The 21858-nt window shown below is 40.4% G+C and overlaps 1 protein-coding gene across 3 annotated transcripts in view; it reads left to right on the top strand.

Moving 5' to 3' along the window:
* Positions 1-21858, top strand: part of GLI3 (GLI family zinc finger 3) — a 203718-nt gene that overhangs the window by 4418 nt on the left and 177442 nt on the right. For all 3 annotated transcript variants that reach the window (XM_048951158.1, XM_048951156.1, XM_048951157.1), the window contains one exon: positions 8672-8834. In XM_048951158.1, the coding sequence (XP_048807115.1) occupies positions 8711-8834 (124 nt within the window). In that variant the 5' untranslated portion in view covers positions 8672-8710. The remainder of the gene's footprint in view (positions 1-8671; positions 8835-21858) is intronic.

Genomic DNA, 21858 nt, shown 5'->3' with positions numbered 1-21858 from the left:
CCTTCAGGCAATGCTGCCCAGTACTTCTTCACACCATTACAGCTCTAAAAGTGTGCTCCGCAGACTTGTAGAATTACCGCTCTGATTTCCGCTTGGCTGGGTTTGAGGTAAGTCCCCTCCCTACCTTCCAGCTCACTCTAATCCCTGCTTTCTTTTAAGGCCGCTTTCTGCAGAGGTTTAGGGGAGAACTTTCTTACAGATTGCACTGGCACCATACTGCGGTTTTGTTGTTGTGTGCACTGTACGTGTAAATTAATTGAACCTGCGTTACCTTGGAAGCGTGTTAAATTAGCTGCCGATCTGGAGAGTTGATTTGCTTTGTCTCTTTTTAGGAGCCAAACAAGAAACAAGACAGTACGTAGATCTTTTAAAAACACCTGCAATATCGTTTAGATTGCAACGAAGGACGAACTAATTGGGAAAGAACACGTTTGTCTCCAAATAGTTGCCGAGTGTCAGAACTGATAAGATCAGAATCCACTGATAACCAAAGATCTAATGGAATAATTTGTTAGCTGAATTGGCCACTGTTATGTCAGTTATCTTCCTGCACTGATTACCTAGGCCAGTAATCCCTTTTTACAATGATGCTCAGATCGCTGCTGCCTATTTTTGGTGTCTGATATTTAGGTTAGGGCTTGAGGACCCAGCTGCTTCGTTGGTGGTGTAGAGCTGAACCATCCCCACAGCAGTGTTTGCTGCTTGGGATGAAATTCTTTTTCTACATGAATCTGTTAACGTCAAGAAAATCAACTGCATGTGAAGTGTGCTTCATCCAGCTGCTGAGAGAATGGAGCCTTCGTTAAATAAGATACGTGAATACCTGAGCAGTCAGAAACACAGATCAAGTTAGCGTCACTGCTGCGCAGCGTCCGCTGTTCTGAACTGCCCGTAATTAAAACGAAATTCTAGCACTACCAATCCTTAACTAATGGGTCGTGTGCTTTTGTGTGGCTTTTCAATTCACGGCGAATGTTTTCGCTTGGACGGTGAGACAGCTGCATAATTCTGTGCTTACCCGCTTTGAACATGGATGGTGGATTGCAGGGGAATTCACACTGCAGCAGGTCAGAGTTGTCCTGTTGTATTTTGTCAAGTTTCCAAAACTTGAAGGAATCACGATGCAGTTTGACTCCTATTGTGAGACAGGTGTAAAACCTAAAATAAACTATAAAGACTGAAGATAATGTTTTATAAAGTTCTTTTCATGCTTGAAGTTCTTCTTGGCTATGGTGAGCTTTCCTCTCTCTCGTTAAAACATCTGTCTTGGGTTAGGATGTGAAATTCTGGATTGAGGTATCCCGTGAGTTGAAAGTAAGCTAAGTAGATAAATACTATTCCAGGAATGGGAGTGCTGATCACAGCATAGGACTTTCATGAACATTCTATTGAACCTTTAATTTTAAGATGCTAATTTAAAAATATTGGATACATACAATCTTTTCTTCTCTCATTTGCATATCATAAGTTGGAAACAGAAGACAGATCTTTGCACTGGTTGTATATGAAATATATTCTTCCTTGAGCTTAGTTCCCGTATAGATTGACATTGATATATAGCTCTAGTTTTGGTTCTAAAGAAACTTTCATCTGTTTGGATTGATGAGATAAAGCAAGAAGTGTGAAGAAAATGATCATGCCATTGGAATTTGTGTTTAAGTTTAGAGCTCTGAATTAGAGTATTTCTGCATTTTTCTGTGGCAGTTGTAGGGACTTCTTATTTGATGAACCAAATGAATCATAATGCAAAGCACACCCGCTACAGATGTTTATAATTTGCTTTACCAAGCTGTTTGTTGAAATATCAGCAAGAAAGAAAAGAAGAAAGCGTTGTATATCCTCACCATATATGCTTCTAATGCTAATAATAGTATCAACAGAAGAAGTCGTGGGGTTTGTTATCAACACAGCAAGACTGGCTGACTGTGTTTCTCTGTGCATACTCCTGTGCTTTCAGGTCTTGAGCTCATGAATGCTCTAAATCAGGTTTTGTAAAACAAGTGTTTTACAGGGGGAAGCCACTCTGCTGTACTTTAACTTTGTTTCAGAGTTGGTGCTACTGAATTCCTGAAGAAAGATATGGGCAAAAACTGAGTGTAGACCTAGTAGGGAAGCTTGAACTCTTAGTTTAGGCTATTGCTACAAGCAGTCTACGGGAGATATTTTTCTCCATGTTTATTCTTTCACAGCTAATTGCACTTTGACATAATCATTAGGGTTTCTCCTGCTCTGGACTTCAGAGTACAAGGATGTGTAGACCTGCAAAATAAGCTTACTCTTAATTTTCTACCAATATTGGTTTAATTGGGCAGGAGGTCTACTTTGCAAAGAGTATGCGTTAGTGTTTTTAACCCTTATCTCGTCCCTTCCTCCCAGTATATTTACAGATTTGGAGGCTTGAAAAATGTGCAGCACTTTGTATTTTTTTAAGAAACAACATTTATTCTTTCTGTTTTCTGTGATCGTTTGTGAGAGGGTCAAAATTAAAATTAAAACCCACGGCCACGTAATCTAAATAACAACTACTTAGTTGCAGTGTTAACAACATGACTTGTTTTAGTTTGTGCTTTTCATTGTAATTTTTGGTTACTAAATCCAAAGAGTCTCGAAGAAGAAGTGGAATGTAGATCTTAAATTTGAGGATATATTGTTTCTGAAATGAAAGGCCACTAAAATGTGCTGAAGGTTCTGGCTCTGAAACCCTCAGCTTTGTGCTGCCTGTCCCCAAACAGCAGCTTCTGTGAGATGGAGAGCTGAGCCGTTGGGCAGTTGGACCCAAATCCTTCAGTCCCTTTATCCATGACGTTCTACTTACTGGATAAGAAGCTACAAATCACTTTTTACCTTGTGGAAAGCTTGTTAGTTCAGATGCAGAGTTTAATCTGTTGAAGCGATAGTAAAAATATTTAATTGGACTCCTACTTAACAACAGGATAAATATCATCACAGGAGCAGAGATAATCTTGCAGGAGTGTATGGGTGCTGTGTTTTAAGAAAGCTGAGGTGCTGCCTCAGTAGAGATTGTTACTCATCCTTACTGATATTACTGTATGTGTATGCTTTACATGTTTTCATAACTTTCAGCAGTTCGGTTGATCTGCATCAGAAAGATGTAAGCAAATGTAGTTGGGAGCCAAGCAATTATTACACTTAATCAGTAGTTCAATGCACTCCATAGAATAATTTCTCACTTAGGATCTTAATCACGAGGATGATAATAGTACTGCTTTGCCTAGCTGATTGCCTTTGTGTTTGTGGTCCCGCATTATTGTTGCCACGAGCTATTTAACCTATCAGGAACAGATCAGATCATCATTAACCAGGCTTTAGGTCTGGTTGTTTTTCAGTCTTTAAGGGGGAAAGAAATCAAAGGAAAGTAACCTACAGGAAGAGACAGCGGATAGCAATGCATTTGGAAAGATTGCATTAATACGCGTGGTGCCCTATAACTTGGGGTATTTTTTAATTTCGAGCAACAAATCTGTCTGATACAATCATTTTGTTTTGTCTTTTTTCCAATTTTACTTTGCATTTCAAACAGATTTGGGCGAAGTTCACAACTGGCGCGTTTATAAATCAGGCATGTAAGTTAAACAGATAAATACTGTGAAGTGTAAGATATCTCTTCCACAGCTTATTAGTGACTCGATGTGTTTTTATACATAGTCAATGTAAGCCTATTTAATATCCCATTTATATCAGTCTTACTGTGACCGGTTGGCTCACCGGGGAAGAATCTGAATGAAATTTGCCCAGGAGTAGTTAATGAGGTTTGCAGAGCTCTGATTTCACTCACAGGGAACTGAGAAAAGGTGAAACTATTTCAAAAATTTGTAGCATTTAGATGAGTTCCTGTAGCTGTTATAAAAATAGTGAAGTGTTCCAAGAGGTTAATATTGTAACTGATAGATATTTCTTAAAATATCTGAGTATTTTTTAGCAAGTGCTGTCGGGGGTAACTCTGTCAGGGCAGCTTTGCCAGCAGGTTTGGTGAAAAGCAGTGCTGAGATCTAGGTGGGTTTTGGAAGTTAAGTGTACCTGAATCAGGCCTGAATAAATCAGTGTGAAATAGCTCCCATAGAACAGCATAAAATTGCCTCGTGTAAATTTTGCGTTCAGATGGATCTGAACAAGACGGATTTTTTTTGTATGCTTAAATAATCCCAAGGAACAGTGTAACCGGTTTTGATAAAATTGATAAAGGGTCCTTTATGGTTGAGGGAGGCTGTAATGGCCTGATTGTTCTTTGTGCCTCCCCTTGTGTTTTTCACTTTCATACAGTTGTGCTCTTCAAGATGTGCTGTGTCCCCAAAGACTACTTCCAGTAGTGCGGATCAAAGCGGTACCTATGAACCACCCTAAATACCCAGAGTCGTTTCTGAAAAATTAAACATGCTATGTTTGCTTGCACGCTGATTGGGGCACTCTGGTTGTTGATAGCAATCAGTCTGAGCTTCCCTACTGCTGATGTAATGATGATGAATGCTGTGACACTGCTATTTCAGACAGCTCTTCTCAGCGGATGCAAACCACTTGTTAATGAACTGAATACAACTGCAGCGGCATCGAATGAAGCAGCGAGAGGCTTTTTTTTTTTTTTTTTTTTTTTTTAAACAATGCATTAAAAGGTACCTCCTCAAACATGTACTTCATAAAGGCAGAGTTAAAACCAACCTAACATGCAAATTGAGTTTCAGATGCTGATTCCTGGCAGCTTATATGGAAGCAGGGTAGTCTTGTTAACGGTCATTGAGATTGTTTACATGCACAAATGTGTGCGTGATCAGGTCCTTCAAATGAAGTTATTGGCTTAAAAAAAAGAAAACAGTGGTCTGAGAAGTAATCCAGGGAGGAGCTGAGCAGGACAGAGCTGAGGATTCCTTGGAAAACCGCAGTGCAGTGCTCAGAAAGGGTCATGTTTCCTGCTCTTCTGGGTAGAGGGCTGCTCCGCTCATTTCAGTTAGTTGACACTGTGAGTAAATGCACAGAGACTTTTTTTCCCCTCCCCGCTATATTAATACGATTGTTTTACTACAGTGAGGCACAGTTTTATGACCAACATACGTCGGAGCGGAAATTGTATCATTTCAAACTGCTTGAAAGAATTTTTTGTTCCAAATACATTGCCAACATATTGCCATTGATGCTCCATTTAGAAGAGACAGTTTTCCTTGTGTAATTAAGCTTGTTCGTGTTTTTTTTCTCCAACTAAAGATGCATTTGTGAAAGTTTGCATGTATGGTTCAAAAAAGGAAGAGACACACCTGCAGGCAGGTTGCAATTTTGGGAAGGATTCGGTTTAAAATGGGGGTCTGGAATTTAATTGCGCAGGGAGGTCAGGCTTTAGGGATATTAGAAAAGGTTCAGGCATGGTTGAATGGGGAAAAGCCATGAATGTTTGCTTTCAGGAAGGAATGTTTATCTCTCTACTTACTTAGGAAAGTTCAGACTTTCGCCCATGCACCTTTATAGCGGTTCATTGCTATTCATATGCACATGAAGATGCTGGAGAGCCGACTGAAACTAGCTCTGCTTTTTAGAATAAGGAGCTCATCCCTGCTGAATAGAAGTATATTGTCTCAAGCCTAGGGGCAAGAACTGGGAAATCACTGACCCACGTGCTGGCAGGAGCCCTGTACGCTGTAAAATAAACCACATCGTATTTTAATGTGAAGATGAGGTCAGGCTGGCTGATTTTCAGAATGCTTTTTGATAGGGATTAGCAGCCAGAGTGGAAATAAATTTTCACATTGTCCCAGACTTTCTTGACGTTTTTTTGTTTGTTTTTCTTCCTTTTTTTTTTTTTTTTTTTTTTGGTAGATTGCAATTCTCATATTTCTGTACAATTTCTGTAAGAAAATAAAAAACGGGCAGAATTACAACGATTCTAAAAGAATTGTGCATCTTGTTTGTGTTTTCGACACAGGCGTCAGCTTGTGTTTGTGACAAGAAGGTTTTTTGGGGCACCATATTGATTTCCAGTTGTCTGTCTCCGTTATCAGATGGTGAAACACACCAAGGCACACATCTCAGACCATTGGTCCTGCAGTCTTTCCTGCCTTTACTTCTCCATCCATGCCTGTCGCCATAGAGTTGGTGCAGCACTGGAATGTAGCTGGAGCTGCTGGAATTCTTGCAGACACCTTGGAGCATGAGAGGAAGGAAAGCACAGGGGAAATGTATGCAGCACTCAGCCAGGGATGCAGAGAGTTGGACCAAAGAAGAAAGTTTACTTGCGCAGCATTCTCTCTTCAATGCTGACACTAATAAGAACAGTCTCCTGTATGTAAACTAAGCAGACATGAACCAGAACAGGTACCAAGAGCAGATGTTTATATTAGCACATTGCCAATTCTGCAATTTTCTGACCAAAAATCCACTTCAGCTGCTATTTTAGAGCTGTGTTCTGTACCATTGTCCGCAGCAGCAGCATAAAAATGGAAGTGATAGAGAGTGGTAGGAGATATGGAATGCTGTAGACACCTGCCAGCCTTTTCATGAACTTCAGTAGTGCTTCATGCCACTGCTGGCCTGGTGAAATGGAGTGAATTACGTGGTGTCTTCCTTTCTATTTAGGTAGCGAGTACAAGATTTCCTTTTGTGACTCTGAGCCAGAAGACAGAGTCCTGTGAACTCAGGGCTGAAGAAAATGAGGGCCACATTCTGCAGCTTTCTCCTCCGAGCTCTCACACAGCCAAATTCTTTGATGTAAGTGGAAGTGCTGGCTCAACAGATGCCTTGGCCCTTTAAAAGGCAAAGCAGAAGAAAAATAACCACAACTGAAAACATAGAACTTTTAAAACTCCTTCAGAGGGAGCCTAGAAAACTGTTCTTAGGGAATACCTAAAAGCTCAGCTGAAGGAGGTGAGAGCATATTGAAAGACCAGCTTGTGCTGTGGCTGGAGAATAGCTGCTGGCAGATTTTAATGCTTGTGTCACCAAGGCTGTAGAGAGAATGGTCACGTTCTGAGCTGGGTGAGAGGGAAAGCTTAGCAGTAGTACCATCTTCCCCTTGCATTGCAGTGGTCTGAACAGCCTGATGTGGATGAGAATTGACCTTGGCTGTGCATTATCTTGCACAAGATGAAGGAGGGGAAGCATATGTGAAATTTGGAAAGGTCCTATTTATAAAGCTTGTATGAGATATACCCAGCAATGCTCAAATATTGAGGAGATAAGTGAGGACTGTTGTTAGCTCTCCCCTGCATGGTAAGGAGGTCACCTTCTATCATTTCTCAGGTCGCTATAATGTAGCATTTTAACAGGTAGAAGTACTCTTGAATGTGTTCTGTCATGGCAGGCAGAGCTTTCTTACTCCTTTTTTTAGCCAGGGAGAAGCTCAAAGAAGGACAAATGCTTTGCTGGAGGTTGGACCAGTAGGTCAGTGGCAGTGGGGCTATGCTATCTAGTCCAGTTCCCTGGCCATGCTGCCTAGCTAAATAATGATTCATTTAGTGATTGGGCTCCTCTTTGATCCCTACTGTATAACAATGAGGCTTTGGAGTGTTTTATTGTGCTATTAAAAAGAACTCCTACTAGGGAGGTGGAAAAGGGGAAGGTTTACTAGACAGCTGTGTTTGTGGTGAATTGGCTTTGTAGCCTTTTTTTTCTTTTTTTTTCTGACTGTCAGAATTGAGGAAACGGGTTGCTAATGTAATTACGCTTCATTACAGTTTAGTTTGTGGCTTGTTTTGAAGCCTTTGTTATTTGAATTCTTTTAAATCTTGATCTAGAGCAGCACAACTTACTTCCGTTTCAGACTCATTTAGCTAATGACTGCAGTGCTGTTCATTTATTTATTATTAATTTTTGTTGATGTTCAAAATACCAGAGCATGAGGACGTTAGCTCTAGGAACGGTGTGTGCTTGCTACCAGCTATTTATGTGCAGCTTGCTTGGGAAGATAGGTGTGCATTGGGTGAAGCTGCTGACGAGTGCTTGAAAAAGTGAAGTGGTCCAAGGGATATAAAATGAACATATTGCTGGAGGTGACACTGAGAAGAGTCCAGAAAGGCAGACAGGCACATCTACAGAGCCTTCCATTTCCAGAGTTTGCATACAAAAGAAAGCAATCTCATTAACTGCCACTAGCAATAATATTTGCCTTTCCCTGTGGTTTTCAGGGTGTTGCTCCAATGCACTTTTGTTTGAGTTAGATTTCTGAACAAACAAAATGAGAGATGTTTACACAAGTAGGACAAGAGCAGAGATAGACAGGATAACTGCAGTGTGTTCGGATAGTGTGCGAGTTGAAATTTAAATATTTGGCTACTATAGTCAACATGAATGTCTGCTTGATTTCTTCTGCATTATTCCAAAGTGCTGTGGATGTAAGTGCTGTGGATAAAGTCTTCAGCCCCCCCCCCACTCCCTCCCCAGACATCTCTTAAAACCCCAGAAGTTTGAAAAAGAGGGCCAGCCCATCAAGCAGTAGAGTGGTTTGTGATGCTGATTCTTTTTAAAGAAGAACATGCTTGTTTTTAGTGTTAGCTTCTCCTTAAATTTCTCAGGAATTCATGCATGCAAACCTGATTTGATGGGCATCTGGAAATGTCCTCTGGGCTGCTAATACAGCTGTGCTGCAGGCTTTTCTTCAGCTGAGAGATGTGACAGGTCTTGAGCTAAGCTTTCCAGTGGTATTTAAAGGGTATGACTTTCTTGTTTCATTCAGGTATTAGTACAAGAAGAGCTGAAGTAATGAGAAGTCACCATGGAGGCGCAGTCCCATAGCTCTACCACGACAGAGAAGAAAAAAGTGGAGAATTCCATCGTGAAATGCTCCAATCGAACAGATGTCAGTGAGAAAGCTGTTGCCTCCAGCACAACTTCCAATGGTGAGTAACAGCAGGAATTTACTAGCAGCCAAACCTACAGTAATTTTATGTTCACTGCATTCCTTGTGAATTGAGTGAGCATTTGCACCTGGATCAGTGTTTGTTCTAAGTAAAGGCTAAAGAAAACAAACACGGGGGGTGGTGGTGGTGGAAAAGTGACAGGACACAGTGAGGCCTGTTTTGGCATCAGGTGATGTCTTTTTCTTCCAAATGTTCTAATTTGAGATGTAAATGTGCTGAGTTATTTTTAATAGGAAGTTCCTGTTTTTGGCGTTTTAGAAATTGTCTTGATTAGCCTGGCAGGGCTTAGGAGTGCTTTGCATTTTGCCACTGAAATCTTTTTCACTAGTTAGATTATTAGTTATTACAAAAGAGACAGAAGTAGCCCTGTCTAAATTTATGGCAAAGGATTTTTGTCTTCTCCTTTTACAAATAAACTTGCTCCTCACAAAGTGCAGCCCCAACCTCCCTAAAGTTCTTTAACAGCCAGCAATAAAACATTGTGCTATGAGTGTATCCCTCCATGAGTTCGTTTCAAAATTGTGAACGTACAGCTTGTCAATTTGCAAAAGCAGAGTAGTTTTCTTAATTCTCCACAGAGATTACCTCACTTGAAAATTTTATGTATTTTCTACTTCTCCAGAGAATGTGTGAGCCCAATTCCAGCCCTTTCATTTTCCAGTTTAAGAGGGCTGAGCGTATTGATCCACACTAGTGAAAAACTCCCTTTGCAGGCTAGGAAAAACACTACTTGAAAAAATGTCATGAGAGTTTGGCCCTGTAGGTTTTGGATAGCTGCAGATTAACTATTGTTTTTTTTTGCTTTATTTTTTTTTTCTTTTCCTAAATTAATCCAATAATTGCTGAAAGTGGAAAATGGCTTTCTGCATATTTTGGAGAGTCCTCGTGGATCCCTGGCAAAACGTTTTCTGTCTACCCGTTCTGCTTCTGTCATTCTCACTTGAATATCTGGTCTTGTGATCCTGGTTAGTTTTTCACTTTGATAACTTGAAGAAAGGTTTGTACTCTCAGAGAAACATCTGTGTCCAAGTGGAGTAAAGTACAAAATCCACGAATCCTACAGCCATTCTAGAGGGAAATCTCTGTGGGTCAGTAAAAAATAGATGGCACAAGTCCCAGCATCCTTGTGTGTGACTGGACTTCAGATTCAAAGCAAACTCAGCACCTGCTGACCTAACAGTTTGGGTTGATCCCCACGAGAATATAGAAACTGTTGAACAGCTATGGAAAAAGTTGCATCAGTTTTCTAAGGCATATGAAATTAGATCCTCAGCTGGTGTAAGTCATTGTAGATCCGTTGCTGTCAATAGAATTACAGAGGTGCACATTAGCTGAGGAGCTCCCCATTGTGTTGTTGGCTTTTTTTTTTTTTAATAATAGGATTTTCCGCGTTGGCCCAATTTCTCAAACAGATGCACACTTAAACACATATGCATGTTCTTTGATGTCAGGGGTCTGTACTCAAACTCAATATTGGCACACATCTCTCGACTGTTTGGGCTGGGTTTAACAGTATCATCAAGCATTTAGATTAGAAAGCTAAGAGTAAACTCTACCTAATTCTGACACTGGTGTACTGAAATCCTTTGGTCAGATCATTTTCTCTGTCGATTCTATCAGCTTAATGGGAGCATTAGTTCTTAACTACCTTTTGCATCTTGATGGTGTATTTTACTGCGTGTCAGGGTCATCAAACTCTCAGGAGTTGAAAAGATTCTAGATCTAATGAATAACATTTTTTTGTCACTGTGATTTTCTCCTGTTAATGGACTGAGATGCTCATGTGGTACACATCCTGGGGCCTGAGCTTGCATTTGTTTAAGGTAGTGTCAGTTACCTCTGTTTTCAGTGAGTGAGAGCCAGTCTTGCAACAGTCTTCTTATATTTGGGGAAGTCACCGGAGTCTCCAAAGTTTGGGTTTATAATCTACTTTCACACATAACCAAGTAAACAGTTTCATAGGGATGCACGGTTGGGATTTAAAGGAATAAAAACTTCTATTCCTTCCTGGACATGAAAAATTTTCTATTGGTCTAAAAGCTCCTTGGAGCACATACCAAAACAAAACCTACCACCAACGCTTTAGGAATTTAAGGATGAGTTGTACTGTTGCAATGTTTTGAAGTTCACTTCTTGCAGATGTGATTGTTGTAGTAATGAATTCTGGTAATAAGGGACCAATTTGCGTGAAAGCTTGAGCTTGCATCACGTTTACATCTTTTATTCTTAATGTTGGAAAGAGTACTACTACAGGAACACCATCAATTGATACCAGATGCCACTCCTAGAAAATATGCAGTTTTTGCTGATTCAGTGCCTCTTTTTTGCAGAGGGCTGTGGATTTATTAAATGGTTGTGATTTGCATTTGAATGCTCTGTTTAACAAGGTAAGATACCCTTAAAAGTACCGAAAAGACTGAAAGGTCTTTGCTGTCTTTCTCAGAAGACCACTATGCTTGCCAAGCAACATCTGCCTGTCATACAAATATCTCCTCATAAACACGTCTAATATTCATGCTCCTCCTTTTGGGCAATGCATTAATTAGCAAAGTTTGCAAAGTAACTTACTTGAGAGATAGCTGTTGGAGAGACAGCTCGGCTGTTTCCCGGAGTGCTCAGAACTTGGATCATAGGTAAGTTGTTGGTTATGGGTTTCATGAAAAGCTTGTCATCATGAAAAGACGTACCATTAATTGCAAAGAAAATACCATTATTTCAACAGCGTCCACAAGTGGGTAATGCACCTTCTAGTAGAAACTATTTTGAAATGAATACTGGGCATGGAAACCTTCCAAATCTTATCGTGTGCAAACTGGTTATTGAAGAGCATGCTGTAAACCTATGTGCAAGGGAAATAAGTTGGGGAAGACGGAGAGAAAGGCAGTTATTGTTAACTCCAACTCTGCAACAAAGGTATGAGGCCTAGGCCTGTGGATGCCCCTTGCAAGGCAAGTTCACCCTGTAGGCTCGAACAATAATCAAGCTTGGCCATAGTTTACATTAGCCACTTCTGAGTTACTGTGATGACTGAATACAAGAAAGATTTCTGCTGTACTCACCTAACCACACTCTTGCTGTATCACTGAGATGCTCGCACTGTTTTAGATAAGGCTCTGCCAGCATTTCCATTATCAGCGCTTAATTTCAGAGATTTATAACTAAGCCATTAAAACGTGCTCCAGGCCCAAACATGTGGGGAAGGTCTTAGTGCTGGAGCAAATTAAAACTTCTTTTAGAACACATGTGATCAAAAAAGCTAAAAAGTACTGATCGTAACTTGTAATAACAAAAATCTTTGCACTTTGATGCCTGGTGGGACTTTGTAATTTGGAACCTCTCTTACTTTGTTTTGAATTCGTCTTTGCAGGCTTTTGATCTTTTCTCCTGTGTTTTTCATTTTGTGTATCTTAACCAAACTGCTCATGGTTTGCAAAGAAACTTCTCTTTGCGAATTGTTCCTTTTACTGCTTCTTTGCTTGACTGCTGTTTTTACTGCTGGAGAAAAAATGCTGAAGAAAACTGCTAATGGAGATGGTCTTTCACAAAAGGCTGTACGAAAAAAAAGTTTTTGCTAGGATATAAAATGTTTGCTTGTGTGTGCTTGATTTGATATGTTCAGATTGATCTGCTTTGGTGAAGCAGCAATAACGAATAAATACTTATTTTATGTCATGGCAAAATTACATTGCAATAATGAAGCCACCATGCTGCCATAGTGCAGTGCTGTCTGGCCTGCTCATTTCATACCATGTTTCATCATTAAAGGGCAGTCTTGTGATATTGGAGGGACTCTGTTTCCTGTGATGTCTGTGTTTGATTTAGGTCATCATCCTGAAAGCTGTTGCATGCACAGAAAGGCTTCAATGTAGTTGTGCATGGATTGGCTTTCTGAGGAGAAGTATATGTGAATATGTTCATTAAAATTAGTTCTGTGCTCCCCCTGGGGAGCCTTCAGCTACTACTGCAGGCTGTGAAGCCTGTGTTCCTGGGCCTGTGTTGGGTATTATGGTGCTTTCTTTAACATTAAGTAACCCTAATATTAAAAAAAACAGTCTTAGCTGAACACATTCAGCACTGCATGCTGAGTTGCCTTGCTGAAGTGCTCTGGATGCCAGCAGTGCACGTTGGCAGGGGCGTGTTTGGTGTTGGCTGCTTGTGAGCTGGCTGGCTGAGCACTGTACCTGCTTCTCTGCCATCACTGCAGTCCCTGCAAGCTGTTGCTGCCATCAGCAGCATGCTTAGGTGACAGCAAGTGACTTGACTTAGGTCAAGACTCCAGCTCTACTCAGCAAGTCCTTGGGCAAATGCCTCATTTTGGGTGCAGGAATAGCCCCCCTGTCCCTCCTATGGGTATTTGGCCTGCTTAAAGTTAGGCAGGGATGTTAATGCTCTGTCATCTCCATACTACACTCCACTTTGTAACATGTACATTTTTTGGTGTTGACCAAAAAAACCCCACGCAAATCCAACACAGCCCTTAGCTATATGCGGTTTATTTATTTTTTAAATTGAATTGGCAGTATAGATATAATTAGTTATTCATTGTATGTTCTGGTAAGTGCAGGGAATTACTGTGTAGGATAAATTAATGCTTTTACAGTGCAAATTTGCACCACGTAGCATTGCTTGGAGAACATTAGGAGATTATAATACTGTGTTCAGCCTTGATTTACTTACTGTTTAGCTTGTGAGCTTTGTCAGTGACTAAGATGTTTTCCTCTTTTGCACTTTTTGGCTCTATACTGATTTTTTTAATGTTGCATTGAAACAATGCAGTTACTGTGTAGAGGCTGGTTCAGTGTCTGACAGGCAAGCACTTATTTTCAGTTTGATGTGTTTTGTCTAGTTTTTGACCCGTGAGCTCTTTCCAGTGTAATCTGATATTTCTTATTAACCTGTTACTCTGCCTTAGAAAAAAAGCTAATTATAAACGTATGTAGGTTGTGGACTTCACTACCTTTATCAGAGTCAGATAGTTACTGGGAACATGCTTTAAAGCAATAGAAAGCAGAAATTATTATCTTAATGATGATGTAACTTAAGACGGATCTTGATAGATGAATAAATGAGAGGAAGTTCATTCGTCCACTTTGATTCTTTCAGAAGAGTTGGCTATATCTAGGTCTCTTTTTTTTCTGTTTTTTTTTTCTTTCCCTAATAGTTCTTCAAGGATCGAATGAGGAAAGTATGTGGCAGCCTGCAACTCCATAGGAATCGTATTTCCTGTTTAAACTTTCAGTTGGTTGCCCATCCTGCTGCTTGCTTTCAAGCTCACCTTTAAGTAGGTGTTAATCATAATGCTCATTCTTGGCCCCCTGGTTGGACTGGCGTGCTCAGGGTCCCGATGAAAGGTCAGGGTTCAAAAGAGATTGTTGAGTATCAAGAAACATTGCCTGCACTACTTTAGTGGCCTGCAAACTGAGCCCCGGAGTGATTATATGAGATCTGATCCTATGGAGTGGTCAGGAGACCCTGCTTCCTCTGCTGGCATCAGAAGGTATGGAGGGGCCCTACGCAGGTCTCATTTTCAGGTGAAGGAGGAAACAACAGCCTTTAGTACATTCATATCAGATCTTGGAAGGGAAGTGACAAGCTTCAGTGTATAGGCAGCAAGGCAAATATTCCAGACAGTTCTCATCTGTAATGGTGGTGTGGAGTAGCATGAAAAGTAAGAGTAAAGGGCTCATACAATAGTACTGGAAAATCAGGACAGAGAGCTGAAGTAAAAAGATTTTGTGTATCCTTCTGTTCTGTTCCAATAACTGTGGCCAGGTTCGGAGGTATGCCCTGTCTTGGGGAGAGTAAGCTCTCCTGAGGCTTTGTAAGTATTGGAAGCTGGAGCTGTGGAGGTTGTAATTAAGTGTGGACCGCCTGTCTTGGTATATGGTAATCTGATGTGAGCGACTGATTAAGTACGTATTCATTCAGGGTAATGCATCCGTGGTCCTTTATGCTTACTAATAAAATTTTAGTCATCAAATTAGGGTTTGTCGTCAACTGCAATAACTCGTGCTGCCTGATGCTGTTTTCCATTGTTATTCCTCAGTGAGCCAGCCCTACCCATACCTTATTCTAAAGCAAATGATCTGCAAATGCAGTATGGTATTGCTTCATTAATTCTGCAGAGATTTCCCTCCATTTTTCCCCCTTCTTTCCCCTCCCTTTAGTGGTTAATAGTATAAGGGATATTAAATGTCAGTCCTGCTGTATCCCTTTGCAAGTTCCAGAAAGAGATGATTGAGTGGCTTACCCTTGCAATCACTGTAATCAGTAAGTAATGACTTAACATCCTGCTGGATAACACGAGGTGGAACCGGCAGAAAACATTAGTTTTTGGCACAGTCTTACCACCTGAATGAGGTGAAGGTTAGATTTAGGGAATTACATACTAGGAAAAGTTTGGCTCTTTTTTTTCTCTATTTTTCCTGAAGAGCAGAAAAAAAAAAACCACCAATGAAAGCCCACCCATACACCTAACCAACCATATTCGAGATGTACCTGGGTTCTGAAATAGATTAAAGAGAGGCAGCAGTAAAAAGGTTCAAAATGAATCTGTACCGTATGGCATCAATGCTCTGGAGCTTGTGCTTTGCAGGAGGCCAGTGTTGTTGGGGAGAGCAGCCCAGAGTTGTTTTTTCTTTTCACTGGGAAAAAAGCTGCTGGAAGCAGAAGCTGCAGTGGTAGTGTTAGCCTTGCAGAAAAGGACTCTTTTCTGAGGGTTCTGAGAAGACACTGAACTTGGGAATTTGTGAGTGAAGGAGCAATGTGGAGTAGGTCTTTTTCATACAGAAAATAAAGAGAATTTTTTAAATATCCTTCAAGTTGACTTAAAGCCAGGCAACTCTTCTGGCAGACGCTGTATTTGGCTGTACAGTTTGATCTGAGTAAATTAAGGCAGTTGAAGTAATTAAATTACTTAACAGGCTTTAAAATGGCATTCATCTTTTCACTTCTAGATGATGCTTTCTGTTTCTTATCTGTCTCCAGTTAAAAGGAAATAGCCTGGCATCAGTGTTGCATTTTATTATATTCCTGCTCTGTATGTTTCTATTTATTTCGTTCATTTTCTTTTTCTTTATTCTTTTTTTTTTTTTTTTTTTTTCCTTAAGATATGAAACCTCAGCTTCTGCATACGTGGGAATAGTTCCTGCATGTGTGTGCCAGTAACTGGGAGCAGTGTGCTTAGGGTATGGTATGAGACTCTGTATATTAAAACTACACACTCAGCGTTCTTTCCAAGTCATATCTCGTTATTTTGGGTGGTGGGAAGTGAGAGAGGGAGATGCCATCCCAACTAAGGGGTCTGAGACAGATTTTATTGCTTTGTTATTATCTTATTTCCCATTAAATGTCTTTGCCTTTGATGTATACTGCAAGTGGTCACAATTTAATTTGCAGGTTCTGTTTTTGCTCTTAAGGCTGGCAGCACAGAAAAATGTTGTGTAAGTGTGATCTGGACCTACTGATGTATGCATATTTCAAGTGCACAGAGGCACTTTGAAGAAGAGAAGAACGCAGGAAATACTGGGTTTTGTTCAGATGATTTTAAAATTTGACTTGCGAGGCTTTAGGGGACAGATTTTCAAAAAGCAGTTCCTAATCTTCTGCCTGCCATCAGCTGGAGCCTTGCTACGCAGGAGCTGTCTACGTGCATTCTTTGCACATGGTAACCACTTAAAATATGCTGCTTTCCATTCATTTGGTGCGACTTTCCGTGCATGTAAAAACTGTTCTGCTTCCAGCCCTGTGTAAATGCAAAAACTGAAAGTCCACCAGTAGAGCTGGAAAAGATGTTAAAGATGTTTGGATATACCAAACCAAGGTGATTGTTTTTGTTTCCTGTTTTCTGTTGTATGGAACAGAACGGATTTGCACCGATGGAGTTTTTCCTGATACAAGAAGATAAATCACTAGAATGTAAGCCGGTATTATAAACTCTGCTCTCCCTCTCTCACCCTGTTGTGTGCTTGCTTTTCTGTTCTTTTCCAGCACAGTCTCATACGTAGCAACAGAGGATTTTGCAAAACGTTTGCAAAAAAGTTGCTTTTGGTCCTGAGCGGTCGTGTTTTTCCCTCCTCTCAGTCTCTTTTTGTTCCTTCTTTCTCTCTTTTTTTCTTCTCTCTTTTCTTTTCCTTCTTCTTCTTTTTTTTTTTTTTTGCCTAGTTCTTTCTTTTAGTTTTCAGAAAGTTGAGTTCCATCCCAATTATTAAATCTTCGGAGACCATTCCCACATGGTTCTGTAAATGGTAGCTTCATCCTGAGTTCTTTCATCTCTTTTCCTGCTCTCCTGGCTTGACAGTTGAAAAGGTCTGACTGTGCCACACAATGGTTTGATTGGTTTCTCTAGGGGAGGCTTTACCCTGCCTCATCATTCGCCAGGCAGGTGGACCAGAAAGTCTCTTGATTCTTTTGTTGCCTCTCAAAGTCCGAGGTCTTTGACTGAATAAATCCTCCGTCATGGGATAATTTGCTAAAAGGAGCCTGAAAGATGTGAGAGAAAAGCCTCACTACTTGGGTGCTGAATTAATGAAATAACTGGGCCTTGGAGTTTGCAATTGAAAAATCACCAGGAATGCAATGGGTGGAGACAGACTGCAGAATGCAAGGCTGTTGCTTCCCCGTAATAAACTAGGAGAGCTTTAACTGAGATTGTGGCGGGCAGCCGCTGGTTATTTGCATTTTTAGCCCCGTTCTGCAGGGGAAGCCCGAGCCGAATAAAAGCCGTTTTGGTGCAGCCTCTAGTTAGTCATTAGATTATTACGAGGGGCTGGGAAGAATTCCATATGACAGAACTAGGGTTGAGTTAACACAGGACGAAAAGTAATTTACAGATAGGCTGTCCTCAGCCATCTTTGTAGCCCCTGATAAGGTTTCATTTCAGAATGGATAGGCGACATTTCCACTTACGGGCCCATTCTGCGACACCTGTGATAACAGCTTCTGGATCCTAATTGAAATTGGTTTCAAAATGGATTTTCACTTTTCTCTGTCCGTGGAAAATATTGAATGGGCTCAGAGCTGCCACAGAGAATCCCAGGCCTTGGAAGATGGAGCAAGAAGCCGGGATCATCTTTCATAACTGTGTCGATGATATGACAGTTTTGTTATCTGTCTTATTAATGAAATCATTGATCACCTGATGAAGGAGATAATAAACTACATTTTGCTGGTGCTCAGGAAGATCAGTTAGATTTTTTGAAACTGTAGAAGGGGGGAAAGCCAAACCAAAACAATGGAGGCATGATTTTAAGGTCTGTTTACAACTTCTCTTTCGTGCAGGATTTTTAGATGGAAGAAGTCTCTGTGACCATAGAATGCTGCCTGCACCTCGAGCTTATTTAAAGTACAAAGGAGGCAAGAAAGACTGGCACTTGTGTTAAGACTCAGTTATTGGTTTTTGTTTTTAACAAGCCACACTGAGTAAATAACACTTAAGTCCTAGTAAGTGCCATGGAAACTCAGATGAACTGGGAAACAATGGAGCTCAATTTTGGCTGAAGTGGGATTAGTGAGTCCTGAATCCCTGGCATGGACAAAGGCCGCTCAGGCTGCGGACGGACGCTTGCTGTGAGGGTGCTTCCCCGGAAAATTATTTCTTCTTTCAACGTGGATGTCAGGCTGTGGGTGTCATGGCCGCTCAGAAAAATAAGTTTCTTTCTTTTCATTTTGTACTGATGGGCTTTGGAAGATTCTTAAATGCGGGAGAACGTACAGCGTGCTCTGAGTGTGCAGGCTCGGCGAATAAAATCGAAAAGACTTCTGTTGTGTCGTTTCCCTGCTTGTTTGCTAATTATTAGAGAAAGGGGCAAATCTGTTGTTTGTACTCGGCTGCTCTGGAATGCGTGCTCTGTTCCTCAAGGAAGGTGGGAAGGGGTGGTTTTTCTGAAGAGGGGTGCCGGTGACTTCTCGGATTTCACTGTGAATTGTATCCTAGGTGTTTCCTCAGCCTCTCTGCTGGTGTGGGTCAATCCTGCCCCCTTTTTAAGCTTGAAAGAGTAGCTCTGATCAAAGGCTTTAATGATGTCACTGATCTCTGGTGATTGATTAGAAACAGAAGTTCTGGAGCATTTTGCATGTCCGCCTTTTCCTTATCGCTTCAGATCCATTAGTGCTTGCTCATTAGGGTACCTTTCAATCAGGGGGGAAAAAAACCCACATGCTTATATTTATACGTGTGTGCATGTATAAAGAAAGGGAATAGCAGGGCTGACAGCCTTCACGGTCTGTCTGAGTTGTAAATGTATTTTTCTTTGTTGCAAAAGGAAACAATTTTTATTGGTCTCTACTGAAACTGGAGAGTATTTATTAATTGCTGAACTCTTGGATGTAATTCTCCTCCGCCACTTCTCTCACAGATTTAAGTATGTCTTCAGTGGGTTATTGGCTGTTTTACCTTTATTTACACCAAATGGAACATTCCCTGCTTTTAATGTTTTTGCTGTGCCTGTGATGCACATTAAGATCCACAGTGTGCGCCAGTTAGGTATTTTCTAATTGAGAAATAGATAGTAACTAATTGATAAATATTCTCTAATTGAGGCTGAAAAATAAACAGTTTCAATAACACGTCTTTTGGAAGGGCAGAGCTGTCTGGAATACATGCTAAGCTGTTAGAAAGGAAAAAATCTGTAGTTCCTAAAGGAAGATGGGTCCTTTGACAGTCAGTGGTCGTGAAATGGTTTTTCTCCATAGGTAAGGGTGACGTTTGAGGTGATACAGGACGGAGTGGGAAGGGCTGGGATCTGACTTCCCTGTGGCACAGATGAGGAAAACGGGCAGCGTGAAGCTGAGGTCTGTTCCAGAATATCCTGTTTCTAACAGTGCATTGTGATTTAAATTAGGAACTTCAGAAATCTGCACTGGCTTTAAAAATCTTGAGATAATTAATCTTTCTGGCAAATGGAAGCTTTCAATATGTAGGATACTTGAAAAAATATCGGTTATTTTCATGTTTCTCTTTTCCACTCTCTTTTTTGAGAGGTTGGTTCATTCCTCTCTCTCTCTCTCAAATCTCCTCTGCTTTCTCTTCTACTGTTGTGCATTTCACACCAGGAGATGACAAGTCTTGTGACTGCAGCAGAGGCAATTGAAAGAAAATAAAAAGAGAGTTCTTTTTTTCTGGTGCTGGCCCATGAACATACCGTAAAAATTGGATTAGACACACCTAGGGTTGGGATTGATTGCATCTTGAATGGGAAATTAGAACATCTGAAAAATTCCTTTTTGGATGGAACAGAAGCACGAGAAGGAAAAGTTGGATGGAAACCAGAGAAGAACTGTAAATCACTATTAAAGTTACTTCCTATGGTTTACCATTGGCTGTCAAAGAAAACTGCCTCGGGCTTGTTTATAGCTAATTCCCTCTATAGAAAATTTCAATTTGTGGACTGGCCTCTGAACGGGATTGATAACTCTGTTTATAGACCGGGATGAGTATCTAAAGATAACAGATAATGCAAATGAGCCTTTTTTTGATAAGCCAGGAAAGCAATTATGGATACAACTTGGTTGATGGATTTCAGAGTGCCTTTTCACAGATTATAGATTTATTTTTGCATTATAGTTTTCTTAGCAGTGTTAGAAAAACAAAATCAAAGTCATTCAAATAGAACCGAGAAGATGGAACAGAGGATACACCGACTTTCCTACCACATGTAAACACGGTGAATCAGATTAAAAAATAAACAAGCAGTCTTCAGCCTTCTCTGGAAAAAATGTGATTTGATAAAATGTGCGCTTAGTATTCAATTTACAGTTTCATCCAAAGTGTGTTAACCTAGGAGTCCTAGTGGCATGCACAGCCCACTCCAAATTTAATTCACGTAAAATGCTCCATGTGAGCTGTCCTACTTTATTTTTTGGGTTTGCATTACTCTTTGAGGGGAGGAGTGTGAAGTCTGGACCCTGGGAGTTACAGCCCGAGTCTTCTCTCTCAGACCAGAAGCCGGGCTGTTGGAGTGACGGAACTTTGGTAAGTCTTAGTTTGGTGGGCTCTCTGAAAGCACAGAGCAGCACAGTGTGTGCGCCCAAAGCACTTCTACGTATCTTCAAACAGGAAGAAAACCACCCTCTGAAAGTTCGGAGACAGCCGGTTTTGAAGTTACGGTTCAAAACAGGCAGCATGAACTTTAAGTGGTTCAAGTTTTGAATCTTTGCCCTTATTTGTAGCTTTCAGTTTCTTTCCTCAAACCACTGTCTTTTATTTGGCTCCCTTTAGTGGAAGTTCTGATTTCCTGGCAGTCTTCATCAGTGGATTATAACCTCCAGGCTCTGATACAGGACCCAATCCTGACAAGATTTGTTCTGGTGAAGTTGTCCTGTTTTAAGGTTATTCTGTAGGATCTGAGAAAATAAGTTAATTTTATGAGCTAAGTACCACTCAGTTGTAATGGTTAATAGTAGTTCAGAATTTGAACTACTCTGTTTCAAGTATTTGGTATGATACAGACTTTGCTTTTATCGTGAAGTCAGGAGCACAGCCACTATTATTTCTATGGGAACAGCAGTGATGGTAGAATAATGGCAGGTTTTTTCTTTTTCTTTTTCTTTTTCTTTTTCTTTTTCTTTTTCTTTTTCTTTTTCTTTTTCTTTTTCTTTTTCTTTTTCTTTTTCTTTTTCTTTTTCTTTTTCTTTTACTTTTTCTTTTTCTTTTTCTTTTTCTTTTCCTTTTCCTTTTCCTTTTCCTTTTCCTTTTCCTTTTCCTTTTCCTTTTCCTTTTCCTTTTCCTTTTCCTTTTTTTTTAAACTGGTATTTAAATACTCATTCAAAAAATGCTGTAAAACCCACCTGTTTTTTGGAGGCACTCTTGGTGGCTTCATAAGGGCTCACACTTCTTACTGGAAAGTAAGACTGAGAACAGCATCATTTTGCTTACAGAAATACCACCATAAGCTGTTAGATTATCTTAGGTCTTCTCTGAATGTGCTTGTGATGAATTATTGCTTATCTTCAGAGATTTTTGTCTGAAGAGTTAGAATGGGTATGGACATCTTTCAGGTGCAAT

Source organism: Lagopus muta, chromosome 7 (assembly GCF_023343835.1).
Source record: "Lagopus muta isolate bLagMut1 chromosome 7, bLagMut1 primary, whole genome shotgun sequence".
Taxonomy (NCBI): domain Eukaryota; kingdom Metazoa; phylum Chordata; class Aves; order Galliformes; family Phasianidae; genus Lagopus; species Lagopus muta.
Note: the sequence above shows the minus strand (reverse complement) of the source record. Positions and strands in the feature narration are given on the sequence as shown.